The 17,845-nt window shown below is 35.3% G+C and overlaps 2 protein-coding genes, 1 long non-coding RNA gene and 1 other non-coding gene across 12 annotated transcripts in view; 1 reads left to right on the forward strand and 3 right to left on the reverse strand.

The window, feature by feature from the left end:
- The window catches only part of LOC110827823 (uncharacterized), a 194,655-nt gene that overhangs the window by 3,539 nt on the left and 173,271 nt on the right, over positions 1 to 17,845 (forward strand). For 4 of the 6 annotated variants that reach the window (XM_022059877.2, XM_022059874.2, XM_022059875.2 and 1 more), the window contains exons 5-8: positions 513 to 632; positions 971 to 1,164; positions 3,132 to 3,288; positions 3,942 to 5,696. In XM_022059877.2, the coding sequence (XP_021915569.1) occupies positions 513 to 632; positions 971 to 1,164; positions 3,132 to 3,288; positions 3,942 to 4,102 (632 nt within the window). In that variant the 3' untranslated portion in view covers positions 4,103 to 5,696. Of the gene's footprint in view, positions 1 to 512; positions 633 to 970; positions 1,165 to 3,131; positions 3,289 to 3,941; positions 5,902 to 17,845 lie in introns of those variants that run through there. The other 2 variants (XM_022059876.2, XM_087358621.1) reach the window with 2 other exon arrangements.
- LOC110827826 (uncharacterized) lies at positions 33 to 5,422 on the reverse strand. The gene is made up of 2 exons (XR_002542477.2): positions 5,282 to 5,422; positions 33 to 222 (listed from the first exon to the last, which is right to left on the reverse strand). It is a non-coding gene; the product is annotated as an uncharacterized LOC110827826 (long non-coding RNA).
- On the reverse strand, positions 1,769 to 1,887 carry LOC147872105 (U5 spliceosomal RNA). Its single transcript, XR_015537988.1, has one exon. It is a non-coding gene; the product is annotated as a U5 spliceosomal RNA (small nuclear RNA).
- Positions 8,585 to 17,845, reverse strand: part of LOC110827818 (potassium voltage-gated channel protein Shaw) — a 105,881-nt gene continuing 96,620 nt past the window's right edge. For 2 of the 4 annotated variants that reach the window (XM_022059864.2, XM_022059865.2), the window contains exon 7: positions 8,585 to 13,590. In XM_022059864.2, coding sequence (XP_021915556.2) covers positions 13,442 to 13,590 — 149 coding nt within the window. In that variant the 3' untranslated portion in view covers positions 8,585 to 13,441. Of the gene's footprint in view, positions 13,591 to 16,262; positions 16,368 to 16,971; positions 17,629 to 17,845 lie in introns of those variants that run through there. The other 2 variants (XM_022059867.2, XR_002542474.2) reach the window with 2 other exon arrangements.

Below are 17,845 nucleotides of genomic sequence, written 5' to 3' on the forward strand. Positions count from 1 at the left end.
TGAGGCTATTTACTTACAGATGGCAGGCTGAATACAATTTTGTAAAGTAATTATTATTATTCAAACATTTCTATACAGATCAGAGTGTTGGGTCTTAATTAAACAATAAGACAGCCTAATTAGAACAGCTGAAGTTGTAGGTTTCAGGAGAACAGACCATACCAGGAACTAAGTAGCCTCCAAGAAAAAATAGTTGACTATCAAATGAATTAGACCCACCACCTGGAAAGAAGGGATGAAAGCAGATATAGTAAATATTTTAATTTTAAAAAAACTGTATATGCTTATATATTTTAATCACCGTGCATCTGATCTGTACTTGGAAGGTCTGAGTCCTGAATCTGAGTATTTTTATGACTCAGGTTTCTGTAAATTATATGCTAGAACATTGCTTCATTTCAGTTTTTTCAAGATGCCTTCATTCATCGTCATCCTAATCTCCCCAAAATGTTTTAGTGGAAAAAAAACATGATTTTTGAATAAATATAGAATCGATTATTACTTTTCCGCAGGTCTTTATGTCCAGAAGTGCACGGACAGTAAGTTGTACGTGGATTTGACGCCTACAATCTATGGAAAACGTTCTGGATATCGCAGTTACTACGTACACTTCCATATTTTATCTGATGATCGTAAGTACCACTCACGTAATCAATAAATTCTCTGCTTTTTTATGGAACCTTTTGAGTAAACTGTTTTGAGGTATATTCGGTGATGTCTCAGCCATAATTGTATTACACCAGTTGTGTGAATTTACATTTTCAGGAAAAAAGTAAAAAAACTTATAAGTTTAAATAATTGCTAATCAGCATAAATCATTATGGAAAGAATAAAATCAATGACATTTTGGTTTGATCTGTGATTTATATGTAAAATTAATTACATTCTGATACTCATTTGAAAATTAATGTACGTTGTATGAATTTCATAAGGAAATTGCAGTATCAAGCACTTGAATTACTTTCCTTAGGTTTCAAAATGAAGAAGGCTCATTTGCCAATTGGTATCAGGGAGAAGCTATGCAAGGAGGAAGTTTCTGTCGAAGAACTCAGAACATTTATGGGTTACCTCCAATATGTTTGTGAATGTACTGAGATAAAGATAAAGCAGTTCTTCGAAGCTGAGAGAGAATTAGTCAATGCAGATGAAGATGGCAACATAAACGTAGGTGTTGAAATTTAAATATTTGATTAAGTGTTCCAATGATTGAATTACATATTTTCCGACAATTTTGCAGTAATTTATAAGTGCATTGGGTAGGATTATGAGGTTCTTATGGGAAAAAGTACAAATATGGTTATTTCTTGCGCGTAGTTATACACGCTAGTGCAGAGGTTCCCAAAGTGTGGGGCGCGCGAGTGGTTTTCTGGGGGGTTGTTTGTAAGAAAAACTTTTTTTAACGAAATATGGAGAAACAATTTTAACGTCCTTTGCTTGGTTGAGGCAGTGTAGTCTAATTATATCTATGATGAACCTGGAAAACGACCTTATTAGAGCGGCCATTTCAAAACTCCAACCTCGGTATTATAAGTTATGTTCTCACAAGCAACCACATTCATCCCACTAATCCAGATATGAAGGGTATGCTTTATTAGGTTTTTAAATTAAATACATTGAATAATATATACTAAATTAAAAGAAAGTATACTCATTGCTAAATTTTATGTGAAATCTGTTTACTTGAATTTGTTCTGAAAGGAGGACAAAAGTTTTTGGAACGTTTGCACTATGTCACTACTGTATAAATAGCATATTAGATGAATTAACTGGCCCAGCTTTCGCCGGGCACAACAAAAAATTATTTAAAGACTCATCATATGTTCCCCTCCACGGAAATCTTTAGTAAAAGGCGAAAGATTTATGCGTATTGAAGGGAAACCAGAGTAACGTTTCGAGGGTTACAGACAGACTATAAATTCTAGGCAACAATTTACGTGCGTGAGGACTAATATGGAAAGGAGGAGAAATAAAATTATCTTTCAGAGAAATTAGCACTGCAATAAATAATTTCGTTCTATGCTAATTATTTACAGGTTATGGATATTCAGTTTTATTGATTTATTCCTGTAATTTCGTATAAATATATGTATTTTCCTTTCCTTCAAGCTTTAGTTGTGCCGTTTTAATTCCTCCTGATGGTTAGGCGAGCCACCTGTCGGTATGAATGTACAAGTTACTCGCGTAACCAGTACTCACCACGTTTAAGAAGAAAAATTGTAATAATAAATACTAAAATGGGTGTCATAAATAGCACAATGGAGTTTGTAAAACAATTATATTGCTGTGAGTGTTCTTATCGTAATTAAATTATGTCGTATATAGATCTTGGCGTTGTTTGTGGATCGTAATGAAATTACGTGGAACTTGACTTCGATATCTCAGTCGGTTGACGTATTAAATTTGGGACTTCCATTTCTAAACCGCCCGTGCCTGTACTTTTTAGAAGAACGAAGGCATATAATTCATTTTCGAGCCCCCGTGCTGATACAGATAATGAATTCCATGACTGGTTGTGTATTTTCCTTCACTATGTATAAATCACGTTAATAGTCCAAATGAGGATAGCTTACTATTCTCCTCTAATGCCATAATGATTCTCATATGGTACTCGTAGGAAATGAATTATATTTTCAGAATTAGTGTCTGCTGTAATGTATAAACCAATTAAGATCTACGACTCTTATTTGAAATAATGTTTGATATGGTGAATATTTAATGTCATGCAAAGTAAAATAATTTCTGACACACTAAAATGTGGCTTTGGGACAAGATATTTGTTTTACAATGAATGAAAGCTGAGGCCAATAAGTCATAGAAAATCACAAACAACGTTTTCTATGTAAGACTTGAGGTTCTCACAGCGGTGAGTATGAAGATTTCTGTCTTCTGGGTTATTGGGCTGTGTAGTCTGGTCGATGTTAACCAACGTTTCAGAGGTCATACTGCCTCCGTCATCAGGGCCTGATGACGGAGGCAGTATGACCTCTGAAACGTTGGTTAACATCGACCAGACTACACAGCGCAATAACCCAGAAGACAGAAATCTTCAACGTTTTCTATAATGGTGCTTTCTGAATTTTTATTGTTTAGGTTAGGTTGCATATTCTGGTGAATTTTCTGACTTGTTCTAGGTCAATCACACCATCTTCATCATGGACAACTTGCATGTAGAAGTGGGATTTCGACCTAAAGGTCAGAAGCATTCACACATGTGGTTGACTGTTATTCTTCTGTATAACGACAAGCAGATTTACTACGAACCACAAGGAATACGGATTGAATCAGGAGGTAGGAAGTTTTATTGAAAAATGCTTCTCAGAATAGTAAGTAATCAAACTTAAAATTCTAAGAGAAAACAGTGATATTTATAATTAGCTTTGATAGCTCTGACAATAAAATGACTGGCCGCGGTCTGGATTACCAGGGGTTGATTTCTGTCAGGAAAATGGATTTTCGTCTTTCTTACTCTCTAGATTACGTCTGGGTTCCATTGGGTACTGAGGAATTTTTCCAGGGAGGTAAAGACATTGTATTTAAAAATGTATCTAGATTTTAGTTTCACTTCTCCATAAAACTTCTTCCTGGTGTTTTGTTTAAGTACATGGACGTTTTTAACCTCAACTGTCATCTTTAGCAAACTGTGATCTCACACTTTGAGGAGCTTCAGAATTTTTACACTTCACACAATATTGTCAGCAATCTTATCCCAGAGAGAGTCGCAAAACCTTTCTCTAAGTAGGCCAAATGCAGTACAGAATGAAAATCTGTCCATTAATTAAAAATGTTGTTTAATTGATGTTGGTTTCTCTCTTGGTTGCATAGAGAATATCAGCATCTGGTATTTTAACTTAAAATAGTGCATTTTAGGGTTTGAACATAAATACTCTTAAATTCATATTGACCATAACCGGCTGCGTTCATTAAGTCATATTCTCTTCCAGGGTTTAATGAGGAAATACAGCGAAGGATACGGGACTTGTTTGTTGATGGATGTAACCAGGAACTTAAGTTCACAGTGTGGAAGGCAAAGAAATTCATTTCAAATGTGCTTCAGTACGTAAATGAACAGGAAAGTTCTTCCGAATATGTTGACAGTCCTTAATAACTAAGTAACCTCACTTCCAGTAATGCATCATTGTTATTTAATCCTACGAACAAGTATAATTGCATAATTGTTTTCATAAAATTGATAATGATAATTGATAATTGAGGTGTTCACAGGAACAGAGGGTAACTGGCCAAAATAAAGTTCTGAGTAAACAAGCCTCAAATTCAGCACATATGGTCAGTGCATATAGAAGTTGATTCTTCTTGGGCTATTGGCCGCGTCAGGTCGCTGAATGGCGAAAACACCAACGTTTTGAGACCCATCTTCATCCTCAGGGTACTGAAATACTCTGTACCCTGAGGATGAGGATGAAGATGGTTCTTGAAATGTTGTTCGGCCACCTGACACGGCTGGTAGTCCAAGAAGAATTCACTTTACTTAGTCGCTGTGAAAAATTTCAAATCATACATATTAAATAGATTCTTCTTTACTTGATGCATGACCCTAATTGTAATATTTTATTTTTTGAAATAATTGAAGGGAGTATTCAAAATGTGTCAGGAATTCAAGAAAATTCAGTGGAAAGCATTGAATATTGTATAATTAATTTTAAATCCACAAACCAATATATTAAAACTAGCAAAGCATCCGACAGTGTACGTGGGAGATACCGTACTTGGGAGTGATTATTTGCGTCTGTCAACATATTGAGCAAATGAAACAAAAACTTAACAGACAACCTCTAACTTGACGTTGTCCAGGCCTAACCACCCAAAAAGTAATTTTTCCCGTCTTGTAATTTCTTCAAGCTTCAATAACTTTTATTTTATATACGTGCCTGTGTGGGTACTTTTGACATTTTTTTTCCCAGCTCTCATGTAATTGCTTCCAACATAAAATGATTTAAAACGATTATTTTTGTTAAATACATGGGCAACTTCTGGCATTCCAGTGTGTCTGAGTATGGTCAGGAGATGTATGGATTTCATTGACATATTTCTGTAATATTGCTTCTGAAAGGTGTACTGTTATGGTCTGCCTGCCGTTTCTGAATGACAGTGATTTATACGCACATTCTGCCCTTTAATGCTAGATTACTGCAGTTATAAAAATGCTACAGATTTCAAGATTCACTTATAGATAGACAACTATTTGCTGTTATGGAAATTCACTCCGAAGTTCATTCAGAATTTTAGTAGTAGTATAACCTCAAATCTCATATAGGATACTTACTTTATTACGATGTTTAACCAACATAAAGAAGTAGGAGGAGACGATTTGGTTAGCATGGAAAATTCAATGCCCATAGCTCATACAATTATTGTTCGTGATTAAATTCAATGTGCCTTTGTATTAATTTAAGCGTATACTAACACCATCATACCCACTTCCTCATTCGTAGAAAGCTCAAGAGATGGCAGCATGTAACCTTTTTGCCGTTGGCGTCCTCTGTAGGAGTCTATCAAAAGTTGTTGGTAACGTTAAATGATTAGTTTAGTTGTGTTTTGACGTGGGGTTAAGTATGTTCCGGTGTGAAATTAATGTGTTTTGAATTTCATATTACTGTGCTTAAGAAGTCTTGAATTCTGTGTTCGAGGCGTACGTTTTGGAAACCTGCGGGCATTCTTTCGTTGTTAACCTTCTACATGTAAGTCTTCCATATTTTTTTCTATGTTGTTTAAAAACTTAACACTTAACATTGTGTAATGAAACTCTGACAATCTATATACATGCTTTAACTTGCAGAATTGTAGGGCAGTTCAGGAATTGTATTTTGTGGAATGTTGTTTTGTCTCAAATATCGTAATTGGTAAATATAAAGAGCATTCAGACATGCTACATGTTGCATTGCAGCGATTATGTGTTTTATTGGGTGTTTATTCTGATGGTAGAAGTTGGTGATGTGCCTTTCAGACTATAAGCATGTTTATTTGAACGTTTGTAATATGACGATTGAATGAGCGGATAGAGGGAATTAATTGGGAAATATTTGTAGCTCAGTGTATCAAAATTGAGATTGGGGGAGAGTGAGCGTCTCGGTACCAAATCATTAGCAGCGTGATATAAGGTAAATTCAATTGTGATTTATGCTCATTCTGCGACAGGCAAGTTTAGTTTTTAGAATAGAAAATTGAAAGCAAGGAATAATTCTCTTATCGATTATTTCGTCGGGTCTGAGTGAAAACCTGATTTAATGACAGGATAGATGAGTATTTGAATAGGGTTATGTTCAGAGGTTATGTTCAGCTTGATAGCAACTAGCGCCCCACATTTTTATGGTGGCATAAATCTTTTTCTGACCAAGTTATATATATATATATATATATATATATATTAAACAGTATTCGTTGGTGATACTTTACTGTATAGGGATTTTGAGCCTTAGTGATATAATATTTATGAATGTTTGTGTTGTTGTAATCGAGGCCATGGTAATGGTGTTAAGGGATTTTGAACCTTACGGGATATTTATAACACACTGTATTTATTACTTTGGATTGTACTATCATTATTGACGGGCAATTTAATAGTTGTTAAATATTATTTAAATGAGAATTATGTAATTTTTTTGTTCAGTATTTGTTTCTGATTACTGTGATGACAGACGCGGGGGTGGCTCAGTCGATATAGTTATGGGTTACGGACTAGACGAATGGGGTACTTTCCCGGGGGTAAAGCTCGGCCGGGGGCGTGATCCTGACCACTTACCCCTATATAGAGCCGAGGTTCAATGTTTGTTGCCGAATCCTGAAAGAAATAATGTTAGGAACTTTCGAAAATAAGGAAGGGTTAATAAAACGCAAGTTATATTAACTTTATATATATTTATTATACTTTATTATTAGTTTACCTTGTTCTTTAGTAAAAGTTAATGGGATGGAACGAAGTATGAACAAGGAGAATGCAAGACATTCCAGAATGAAGCCAAGCCAAAACCTTGGCGACACCCTGTGACGGTTTAATTATTACATCTCGTTGCGTCATCTCTTCTCTTTCTTTACATTATTTTAAATTATCGTGAAAGAGGGTTTGAGTGAGGAACAGACAGCCGGCATTTACTTCGGAAAGAGTTAAGTGCAGAAACAGAACGTCAAGTGATTTAATAACATCGATTTAGAATTTTTACGTCGATGTCGTGTTCTTATATAACACTAGACGATTTTAAAGAACACAAATACTCCACATCGATGTATAAAGTCAAAATCGATATTTAAAGTATTTTAGTCTGTACCATGAAGTGTCGATATGTACAAATAACATTTCTTTTGTTTTTGTTGGTGAATTAATTAATGCACTCATAATTTATAATATTTATAAACATTGATATCGAAGTATTTTGGTCGGTATACCACGGTATTGATATCGACTGACGTCCATATTTTTTATTTTAAGCGATGTCGATATTAAAATATTTTTTCCCTATATATCGAAGAGTCGAAAAAGGCATCTGCTATCGATAATACTTAAGCCGATGTTATGTGCATATCGATTAACGTGCATAGTTTTGATTCATCGATATAAGTATCGTAATGTAGTTATCATTTGACATTCTTAAGACATTTTACTCTTCAGGACTTTGTCCGTTCCCCCTCTACCGAGAAGGAAAGGAACTATTTGTAACAGTTATAATTCGAGACACAGAAGTCGGCAGGAGCTTGCTGCAGTTACCGGATATTGCGTTGGTGGTAAACTTTTGCCGAGCCCCCCCTGGTTGCTGAGTACATGAGCACTCTGCCCGTAGCCTAACATTCCTCAAAAATATAATACAGTGCGTATCAAAGAAATGTTCATGGTTAATGACATTTTTCACGATAATAATAATAATAATAACAATATATTGTAGAACTAGTTAATAACATGAGCTGGGATAGCTCAGTCAGTATAGTGACTAGCTACGGGCTGGACGACCGGGGTTCGATCCCGATGGGGGCAGAGGATTTTTTTCCTCTAGCCTCTTCGTCCAGATCGGCTCTGGGGCCCACCCAGCCTCCTCTACAATGGGTACCGGGGTCCTTTCCCGGGGGTAAAGCCGGCCACTCACCCCCATCTAGTGCCGAGGTCAAGGAAGAGAGGAGCTATACCTCCACTCCCCCCAAGCGCCTACATGGCGTATAGTGGGACAAACTTTACTTTTTACTAGTTAGTAACAGTGTGTTAAATAAGGAATTAAAAAAAGTTTTGTTCTGAAGAATGGCTGGGAATTTTTTTGTTATCTGTTTGTGATGTGATGTTATGATTCAGCACAATTGGCAGAAAAGTGTTGTAAATTTTGGTTGATATAAATTTTTTTTACGGATGACGTAGGGGTGCAAAATGATTATTTTTTTTCTGTATTTTGAAATTATTTTCCATCATCCCTCACGCTGTTATTATTTTTATCGGCGGAAAATTTCGTTTTATTATATTGGTGGCCCTGTATATGAATGTCAAGCGTCTGTTTACGGTGACCCACGTGGTCAAGCGTCCAGCGCTTTTGGGGTAGTTGTTTATAGCAGACTATTTAATAGTACGATGGCGAGAAATTAAAAAAAATAATTAACAAGAAAAGAAACAATATTTTTTTTATACCTGTCGGCAAACAATTTTTTAACACTCTTAAATGCGAAGCGATTAAGAGAATACTTGTCGACGTAATAAGTTTAGAATAACTGCATTACAAGAATCTCATTGCATAAAAGTGCATACATACATCTTTGAAGTCATCAATAATTTTTTTAAACTACGATATTATACTAGAGCACTCATAGAAACAAGGTATATGTATAGTAACAGTGTTGTATAATATTAGCATTATATAAATTTGGGGAGTTATTTCTTTTCATACCTCTGTGAGTTTATACACTGCCGTAATTTTAAATCTGTATTTAATTGCACTAAGTTTACTCCACGCCTTTTTGGTGCCAACATTGTGCGCATGCGTGATGAGACTGTCCCCCCCGAGAAACTAATTTATTTATTTATTCATGCAAATGTGACCTCTCATCTTAGCTTATAGATCGATACATATCGTTATACTGAGCAGTGTTCCTCAAACTTTTATATTGTTTTACATATTTGTGAGTTTCTAAATTTTAAATATTTCTTAAACGTAAAGTATTTACTGAAATTTTACGGAAACAATCACACAGTTGCGCCCAATAATGTTGAAAAGTAATTATATTTATGGCTTATAAAGCTAAGATATTAAACATTCCAAGATTCTCATTTCGAGGTAGAACTTTATACATTTTTTTATCTATTACGAATAAAAATGGCGAAGCGTCGAATCATCATAAATACCAGAATATACTTTATCAGCAAAATATTTGATAAAATGTTATACCTATGACACCTTCTAAGAGGCGAGGTTTTTTTTTATGAAACATCACATTTTCAGTGAAAGAATTGTTTAATCGAATATGGGTTTGAATTTATATCTTATTTAATTATATCTTAAATGTTTTCCCTCTTTCAAAGATCGTATTTTATTGGTTTACATGTACAAATTTAGTCATTATCGAGATCATAATTGAATTTTTCGTTGTTTAAAACACACATATAATCCCGAATTCTTTATTTTATTTCGAACATTCCTTCTTTTCTCAAGATGTTTATCACACGCCAGTCCAAGCAAGTTGCGAAACATTATACAATTCGGATAAAAATAGTTATTATCTTCTTTAACATTAAATATTTATACCTCCTTCCTTGCGTTTAGGAAACATCAACACACATAAGGGTCATAATTGAATATAATCGTATCTGGTAAAAATACTTTATTTTTTTTCTCGGAGAAAGGACCACACGAGTTAGAGCCTTGAGTGTAATAAACAATTTAAGAAATGTACGCACAACCTAACAGTTCTGTTGCGTTCACCAGGAACTAAAACTTTGATAATTGCGAATGGCATTACTGACGCCAGATTTGGGAATCCCCACTTGGCTGCGTGGGGATTCCCCCACCAGTCACGTGCTCAGAAGCGTCCCTTTTTGTTATCCGACTTTAACCAACATTGGAATGTAAAACACCATGAAACGTTGAATTTGATGTTTTAAGTAACACTGCTGCAGTATAAATCAATATTTCCAATAAAAGTCAATATTTATTTCATCGCAGAAAGTTCGAATAAAACACAGGGTAATCGTAAAATGAAATGACGAAGTTTCAATATAAAGATACGCGTTTTTTTTTACATTATAATTTGGGACACATGTTGCAAAGTGGAACATTGCCAAAACAAAATACCCTAGCCGTGCGTCACATAAGTATTTTTGGAGATAAGACCCTGCAATCTCTCTCTCTTTGCGAAATGAGGCGCTTCAACGTGGCCTAACAGAGGACACGTTTCCATGACGTCGCTCTTCGCTTATCAGCCCAAGAACATAAGTTCGGCGATGGAGCAATTGCATATCGATGCAGATCGCCATGAAAATATTTTAGTGCTGATTTGTGTTGTTTTGGTCCCGTAATTAAATCACTCCACTAACGAAACACTCGTCTGTGTAAAGGCAGCCATGTTTATAAACATACCGTGTCATTCCACCACTTTCTACCTTCTTCAGAATTCACAGTTATTTATTTCAGTATTTTATAATAAGCATCGTTCTAAAATGATCTTTTAAAAGAGACGCACATCTTGCTTAAATAGATTAAATATTGCAATATTACTTAGCTTGTCCCATTTGCCAGAAGACGTAACTTTAACTTCGACTTTAGACCTATGAAATTTTCAGACTTTTTCTTTTTACTCATTTTGTTTGGTTAATAAAGAAGATGTTTTGACACAAGACCATATAATCAATTGGTCGATTTGATTTACTTTGAAGTAGTATTTTGGATTAGCAGCACGAACTTTATGAGAAGTTTTGTTTGTTTACGCTAGTAATAAACGTTTAGTAAATTTTCATTTTACAGAAGTTTATTTTTTTTGAACGTAGATAACACGAATCTAGACACTACTTACTAAAAAAAATATTAAATATACGTACACATGTATTTTTTTGGGCACTAAAACTTTACGTATTTTTAATTTATTTATTTTGGACTTTGTTGATCTCCGGTTGAAATGTTCATATAAGGCTAGCGTTTTTGAATGTTTTTTTAGGATGCGACCGATTATATTGACTGAAATGTTTCGTGGTTTTTTTTCTAATTCTGTTAAGACTGCTTTGTAACAGGCCTTGCCTATGAGACTGCTCGTTCCAGACATTTAAGCACTTTTGTTAAATTTCACGCCATATAACCTGTGCGACTGAAACATAGTCGTAGAAATAAGGATCAGTTGCACATTCGCAATGAATCAAACCTTTCTATGTTAAGCACGATATATCTCGTTTAAAAGTACTGGCATTTCTAGACTGAATTTTTGTTTCGTCAGAAAACCTGTTAAGGAAATGTTATGTACCTATGACGTCTCTTGGGTTTTATACATTGCCATAGAACAAAAGATTAAACTTTAAATAGAAACGATCCTGGAAAGGCATTAGACAGGACGGGTTACCGCAGAAGATGAATGAAGAACATAAGAAAGAACTCCCCGCTTCAAAGTTTGACGATAAAAGCAAATAATTTCATGGTTTTGTCGTCTGTAACATTGAGAGTACAGCCGAAAAAGAAAATTTATGACTTCGTGGTAACAAATACAAACATTGAAGAAATCGCATTGTGTAGCGGATCATTGTCATGTGGAAGGACTCGTAGCATTAGTGACTGTCTGTCTTATGAATAGTGAATTCGTGGCTCACAGCATTTACTCTGAGTAATTGAAGATCAACACGAAGGTCTCAGCTGTTCCTCTTTAATTCACGAGCCTCCAGAATCGAAGCAAAGACCCAGCTAGAAATCACATGCAGTAATAAACATCGTATTTTAAGTAGTCGAATGTTGTAATTTTTTTATTTGTGGTTAATTTAAAGACAGTGTCTGTGCCTATTAAATTTTGTAACGTTAATTTAATTTATGATGGATTTATATTTATTCTTTCTAACATTTCGGTCGCAAATCTTTAGCCTCAACAGACAATAATTTAACTCTTTACAGATTAGTGGTTACTACGAATACCACCTTGTTTACTACGTCTGTTACTCAGTATTTCGCTTACGGAGTCTGCTCAAAGTTTTAATTTGGTTAAAATAATAAACAGAAATAATAATTTTCGTAAGTTATTTTTGCCCACTTACAATTCTAACGGGGGCGTATTTTAATGCAGGTTTACAAAAAGAGTTATTTATTATTATTATTTAGACAATGTTTTTTAAGTGTTCATTGATATATATTTATTTCTTAAGTAAACAAAAACATTAATGCGTCGATATCAGTTCCGAGATATTGTTTCTTCCTTGCCCATAATCCTGTCTTTTGTCTGCAGACTGAGGGGAGATTTGAATAGCAGATAACCAAACAAACTTCTCTAAAGCTCTCTCTTAATATGAGCTAAGACAGCAAGTTGTGCGTCTCTTTGTGTTATATCTTCAAATATTTGTTATTAATCTTTCTTATACATCGTTATTACAAACTTACTTAAACCATTTTAAGCACGCTTAAAGTGTTTGTTACTTGTGATTAGTTTCAACATATCAGATCAGATCTACGATCGGCGCAAACTTATATAAAATTTTGATACACATCTACAATGAGATAAAAATCAAAATAACTAATAAAAAAAGCTATTGTTTAAAGATACGTTTGTAATTATTGCCCAGGGATCATAAAAAATATGTATGGTTTCTTTTCTACAATGTTGTTAGTAATACATTTGACAAATTTTTGTGTTCCTTTAATATTTTCCCGATGCAATAGCGTAACATTATTTTCTGCTCGTCTCTGAGTTTTGTTGTACAATTAACAAAAGAATAACAGTCCCGAATTCCAAGGAGTTTAGCTTGCCTTCACAATAATAATTATCAATATTTTCATATATTGTTTTATAACATGATTTCATAGTTAACTGCTCGATTTGAACTGGGTGTTGTGGACTATACTTAATAGGTGATTCGCGTATGCTTGTATTTTGTGTTTTAGTGTTTTGTGGATGGTGTAAAGATACGAAAAGAGTTTTCATATATTCATGTATGTGTATATATATATATATAATATGTATATAACCCGACTCTGAAGATAAGTTAATTAGTCTTTTATGTTGCAGTTTATAACTTAGTAAAACGACAACTGCAGTCTCTAATTCCTGCTTATGTACAAAGTTTTTATCCTGTATTTATTTTAAAATACAAAACTGAATAAATTCTGGCTCACTCTCTGTAACGTCCTGATGGCGTGGTGAAGCCATCTGTCGGTAAAAAACCGCATTAACAATTGTGATTCAGTGTTGTACTATCCTACAACTGTTGTGATTATTATTCATCTGCTATGTTATTGGTGTTTCGTCTTCATTTTGAACTTTGCCACTGCACAAACTACAGCTGATATTTAATGCTGCTCGAAGTCGGGGCGGAGTCGATTATGGAAGGCTCTAGCTGATTGGCAGACGCCATTTTGTTCAGTGCTGTTTCGAGTCCTACTCCATTTGGGTTGAGGGTCATCGTCATACTCATTCCAAGTCCAACTGGAAAAGATGAGATCACAGAACTGTTAGAAATATTGTTCATGTACCGAAGGCCGATTCAATTGTCTCAGAAAGTATCAGAGATGAATTTAATGAGACCTTTTCCATTTCTGATGCTACGAAACATTATTCTATTAAATTTTAATTGTTATTACACTGTTTTTTTTTGTAAAATTTTTTTTGTCAGTCTTTAATCTGGCATTTTGAAAGTCGTATTTCTGTGAACGACCATCCTAGTAGGGAACCTTCCATTATCCAACATATTTTGATGACTTAAAAACTTAGACCAAAACACCGTGACTTTAATTGACTCTTGATTCAAACAAGAATTTGTAGTGATTTTAAAAATAATATCTCGGAGTAACATGGAAAGGAATAATAATAATAATAATAATTTTGTCTGCGGAATTGATGTGAAAGTTTCGTGGACTGGAGTCGTCCATTACCCAATACAGACTCTACGTTCCTTGAAAAAATTATAGATCATGAAGAACACAACATGAGGATGAATCAGGAACGGAAAATTATACTAGAAAAAAAAATATCAGAGTGGTTGGTATTCATAAATTCAGCGCGAGGTTTATATAAAAAAAATTAAAAAAAATATTTATACAGCTGAGTTAAAATAAATTCAGCCGTGTCATCTGGACCGTATAAATGTTTTGTTAAATTAAGGAAATTATTGTATTTCATATCTGTATGCCTCGTTTATCATTATTTACTTTTACTTAAATTTATAAAATAGACGTGAGAGCAGGTTAAATAATACAAAAACTATACAGCATTGTTTGTTTATCTTGGAGTCTGCCTGTTGGATATTAGAAGTTAAATTATTCGTAATTTTAAGTGGAGTCTAACTGATAACAAAATTAATTGTTAGAAAAGTAACATTTTACTGAATGTGTTTTTATTTTTCTTTGGTCTACGTACTAGTAAGCTTACCTCTTGAACCATTTAAAGAATATTTTATTTTGTTACCAATCTTAACTACACTAAATGTACTTTAACTTTGCTGATATAATTGATACTGATACTAAGTTAAACTACATTTAATGTATTTCGTTCTGTTGATAAAACCGAATGTGCTACTGGACTGAACGAAACTGTATAACATTGAATGTAAACCGGACACAAAGTAGTGCCTGGAGAAACACTTATGATCTTTATCAAAGCAGCTTCTGGTTGTATACCGATTACATTGTCAGCTACTGCTAATGGTGATGAAGACATACATTCTAAATCTACGTAAGAATCTTATTGGCAGGCAACTACTTCAAACTAACATCAAATAGACACAAAGCCGTGAAGAAAGAGGGAAAAGGTTTCCATGACAACAGATTGGGGTGGTTATCCTCGTACGTACATCTGATATTTATATATACAGAGTGTTCTCAGCACTGGTTACATCCGATGCAGCAGTTTATATTATTTAATAAAGCCTTATTAGTGTGGGGTGACGGACTGATCTTGATGTAAGCGGAAGGTGTTAGAATTTTGAAGAATTTTTTTTGAATAAATAAGATTTTATGCTAAAAATACTTAAACAGGAATAAGTGCAGTATCTGGACCAGTTGTGGATGCCCCTACAGGCGGGTAGAACAGAGGATAAAATTAAATTATGAACATCGCTGACAGGACGAAAAGTACCAACATGGCGAGAATGAAGACGGTAGCCTTATGAGATTTTGCCCCGTTCCCGGAGGCGGGTACTGTCGCCTTCATAAGGGCGGCACTGAAAATGGAGGCAGTATGCACCTCTGAAACGTCGGTCAACATTTTCGAGACTACACAGTGCAAAATTATGTGTAAACAAATTTAATCCGGCGTTTTATAATGTTCTCCTTTCTTATACCATGCAGGAGCTTAGGAATGTTGCCGAGTATCGATACATAAACACGAAAAACAGATGGTGATTTTGACAAAAATGCAAGTTCCCGATCGATAGTAGTGGGCTTTATCCTCTACGCGTAATTATTTTAATTGATTGCACCTGTGACTGGATTTAAGGACATTTACGGGAGCCAACCCCATATCCGGTTTAATCGGCGTCTTAATACGTTTAGAGCATTGATCACGTTTTAAAGATCTCCTACCCGAATTGGTCATTAATATACAATTTATATATTTTCTGACGCATCTGTAGGATATGTTCTGTCAGTGTCAAAATTAATAGTTATTTAATAACTTAGTTTTTGTTGCGGAGATCCTCCGGACTGTCTCATATAAAAATAATCATTCGTCATTCGAATACAATTAATCACCCACACCTGGCTTATGCTTTTGATTTAAATATAACTATTGTAGGATACAGAACATGACGGCGGATAAGCCACGGTTTATAGCTCCGAGGCAGAGAGAAAAGTTTGCGATGTTGCCAGATACTCTCCACTTGGAATCTAATGCAATAATTCCTACACACCACATGCATAATCAAAAGTGCATTGTTTCTACGTGGCAAAACCAATCTCCGCCTCAGGTGTGAAAAAGTAGGTTTATACACGTCAAAGCTTTAAGTATGTTGCTCATCTGTGTAAACTTTGTCTGACGCTGGTTATTCTAATGCCAGCACGTGACCCGCCGTCATGATTGAATCCTACAGTAGTTTTTGAAATTTTCTTTTTCTGGTGCTGGGCTGTGCCCCAGTGCTGAGACGTAAGAATGACAGGCTGTACCCTATTTTTTCGGTCAGGGGGGACTGACCGTCCTGCTGCTCAGGTCGGCACTCTTGGTACCGTTCGTGCGTGGTAGTAGGCTTGAATTCCTCCGCTCATGTTCGTCTGCAACAAGATGACGTCACAAGTCTTGAGCCAGTGAAGGGGGCAGGATCGTCGGAAAATGGGCAGCAGGCGGATAAGGATTATTGTACACATCGATGCTACGTTGGTGCCAGGGTTAACTCGCAGATAAGTTCCTCTTGTAAATCGCGAAGATCTCATTTCGAAACTTGTGTAATATCAAATGTATATTATATGTGCTCGTATTGTTACGTGCCTGATGTATAGGGAAATTATTAGTTTTATGAATTGGGGGTTCTCATCTATACGTCTTTGCCGATTCTTGAGAGCAGTCAGCCAATGTGGCTCTTTCTTACATATGAAGCTGTTGAAATATAAATGTAATTGTTCTGTGATTAAGATGGCATGTTTTGAGGCAAATACATGATAAAGGCATTTAAAAGTAATACAATTTTTTAAACAACCGGGTTAATTTCGAGTATAAATAATACCGAGAAACACTGGAGCTCAGCGTTGAAGTTGGAAATGGTGCGACTACTTTCCTGGTAAATGGATTTAGCGACTTAGATATTTTAAGGTTGGCAGCATTGCGCGTGAACCCTGGCCAAGCTATTTTACAGCAGCTGTATGCTGTGAATGTATCTACCTGCCGCTTGAGATGGCCGTCATGCGTAGTCCCGGCATGCAACATGCAGAAGAAGTGGTTCTCAAGCAGGTTTAGGTTAGGGGGAGACTTTTGTTTACTGATACATCCATTAATTTTCGTGACTGCTTTGCATAATTTTTGGCAAACTTGGCAGAAGTGACAGGTGTGTGTGTGATTTTTGGCATACGACGTCCGTAATCGGCTATGATTTATGCAGATGGTTAGTTGTAGGTAACTGACGTTGGATATGCAGTGGATTCTAATTTTTCTAATTTGGTAATAATCTCATATTGTTTGGTGCCCATATAAAGTGCAGTGATGTATTTCTTGTACCAGAAAATTAAATTTGAAACAGAGATAAATATAAAAGACGTAAGCCTTGAAGTATTTTGAAAGGAATCACTAGAAATATTTGTTATTTTTCTAAGACGGGCCCCTTAAGGACCAAAATCATGAGTCCACAGTCTATTGAAAACATCAAATTGAAAGCCAGGAATCCACCAGAAGTTGTGCCTGGATTTTGAGGGAGTGACTGTTGAGAACCACAGGGTTGGGAACAAGGGCAGGGGCTATTTGTTTGTAGTCTGCTGTCCGCTCAGGGGTGACTGATGTTCAGCATAGGAGCCAGTTCTTCCACTCTGGTCCCAGGGTCACCTACTAGTAACAATAACAGCATATAGTACAATAGTCGTCAGTTGCTTCAGCGTGTTAATAGCCACTACATCTAAACAGCGCGTGAGTTGTTGCCTGCAAACTGACCGACTGAGCCAGAGTCATTTATGAACTCCATCTATTGGTTGGAAACGAATCTATCAGTAGTAGACTAAAAGTCAAGGACATATCGATTTAAATCGATCCATTTTGTCGAAATTTG

This window comes from Zootermopsis nevadensis, unplaced genomic scaffold, assembly GCF_977971745.1.
Source record: "Zootermopsis nevadensis isolate Lab colony 2312 unplaced genomic scaffold, Znev_1.0 Znev_ptg000030l, whole genome shotgun sequence".
Taxonomy (NCBI): Eukaryota; Metazoa; Arthropoda; class Insecta; order Blattodea; family Termopsidae; genus Zootermopsis; species Zootermopsis nevadensis.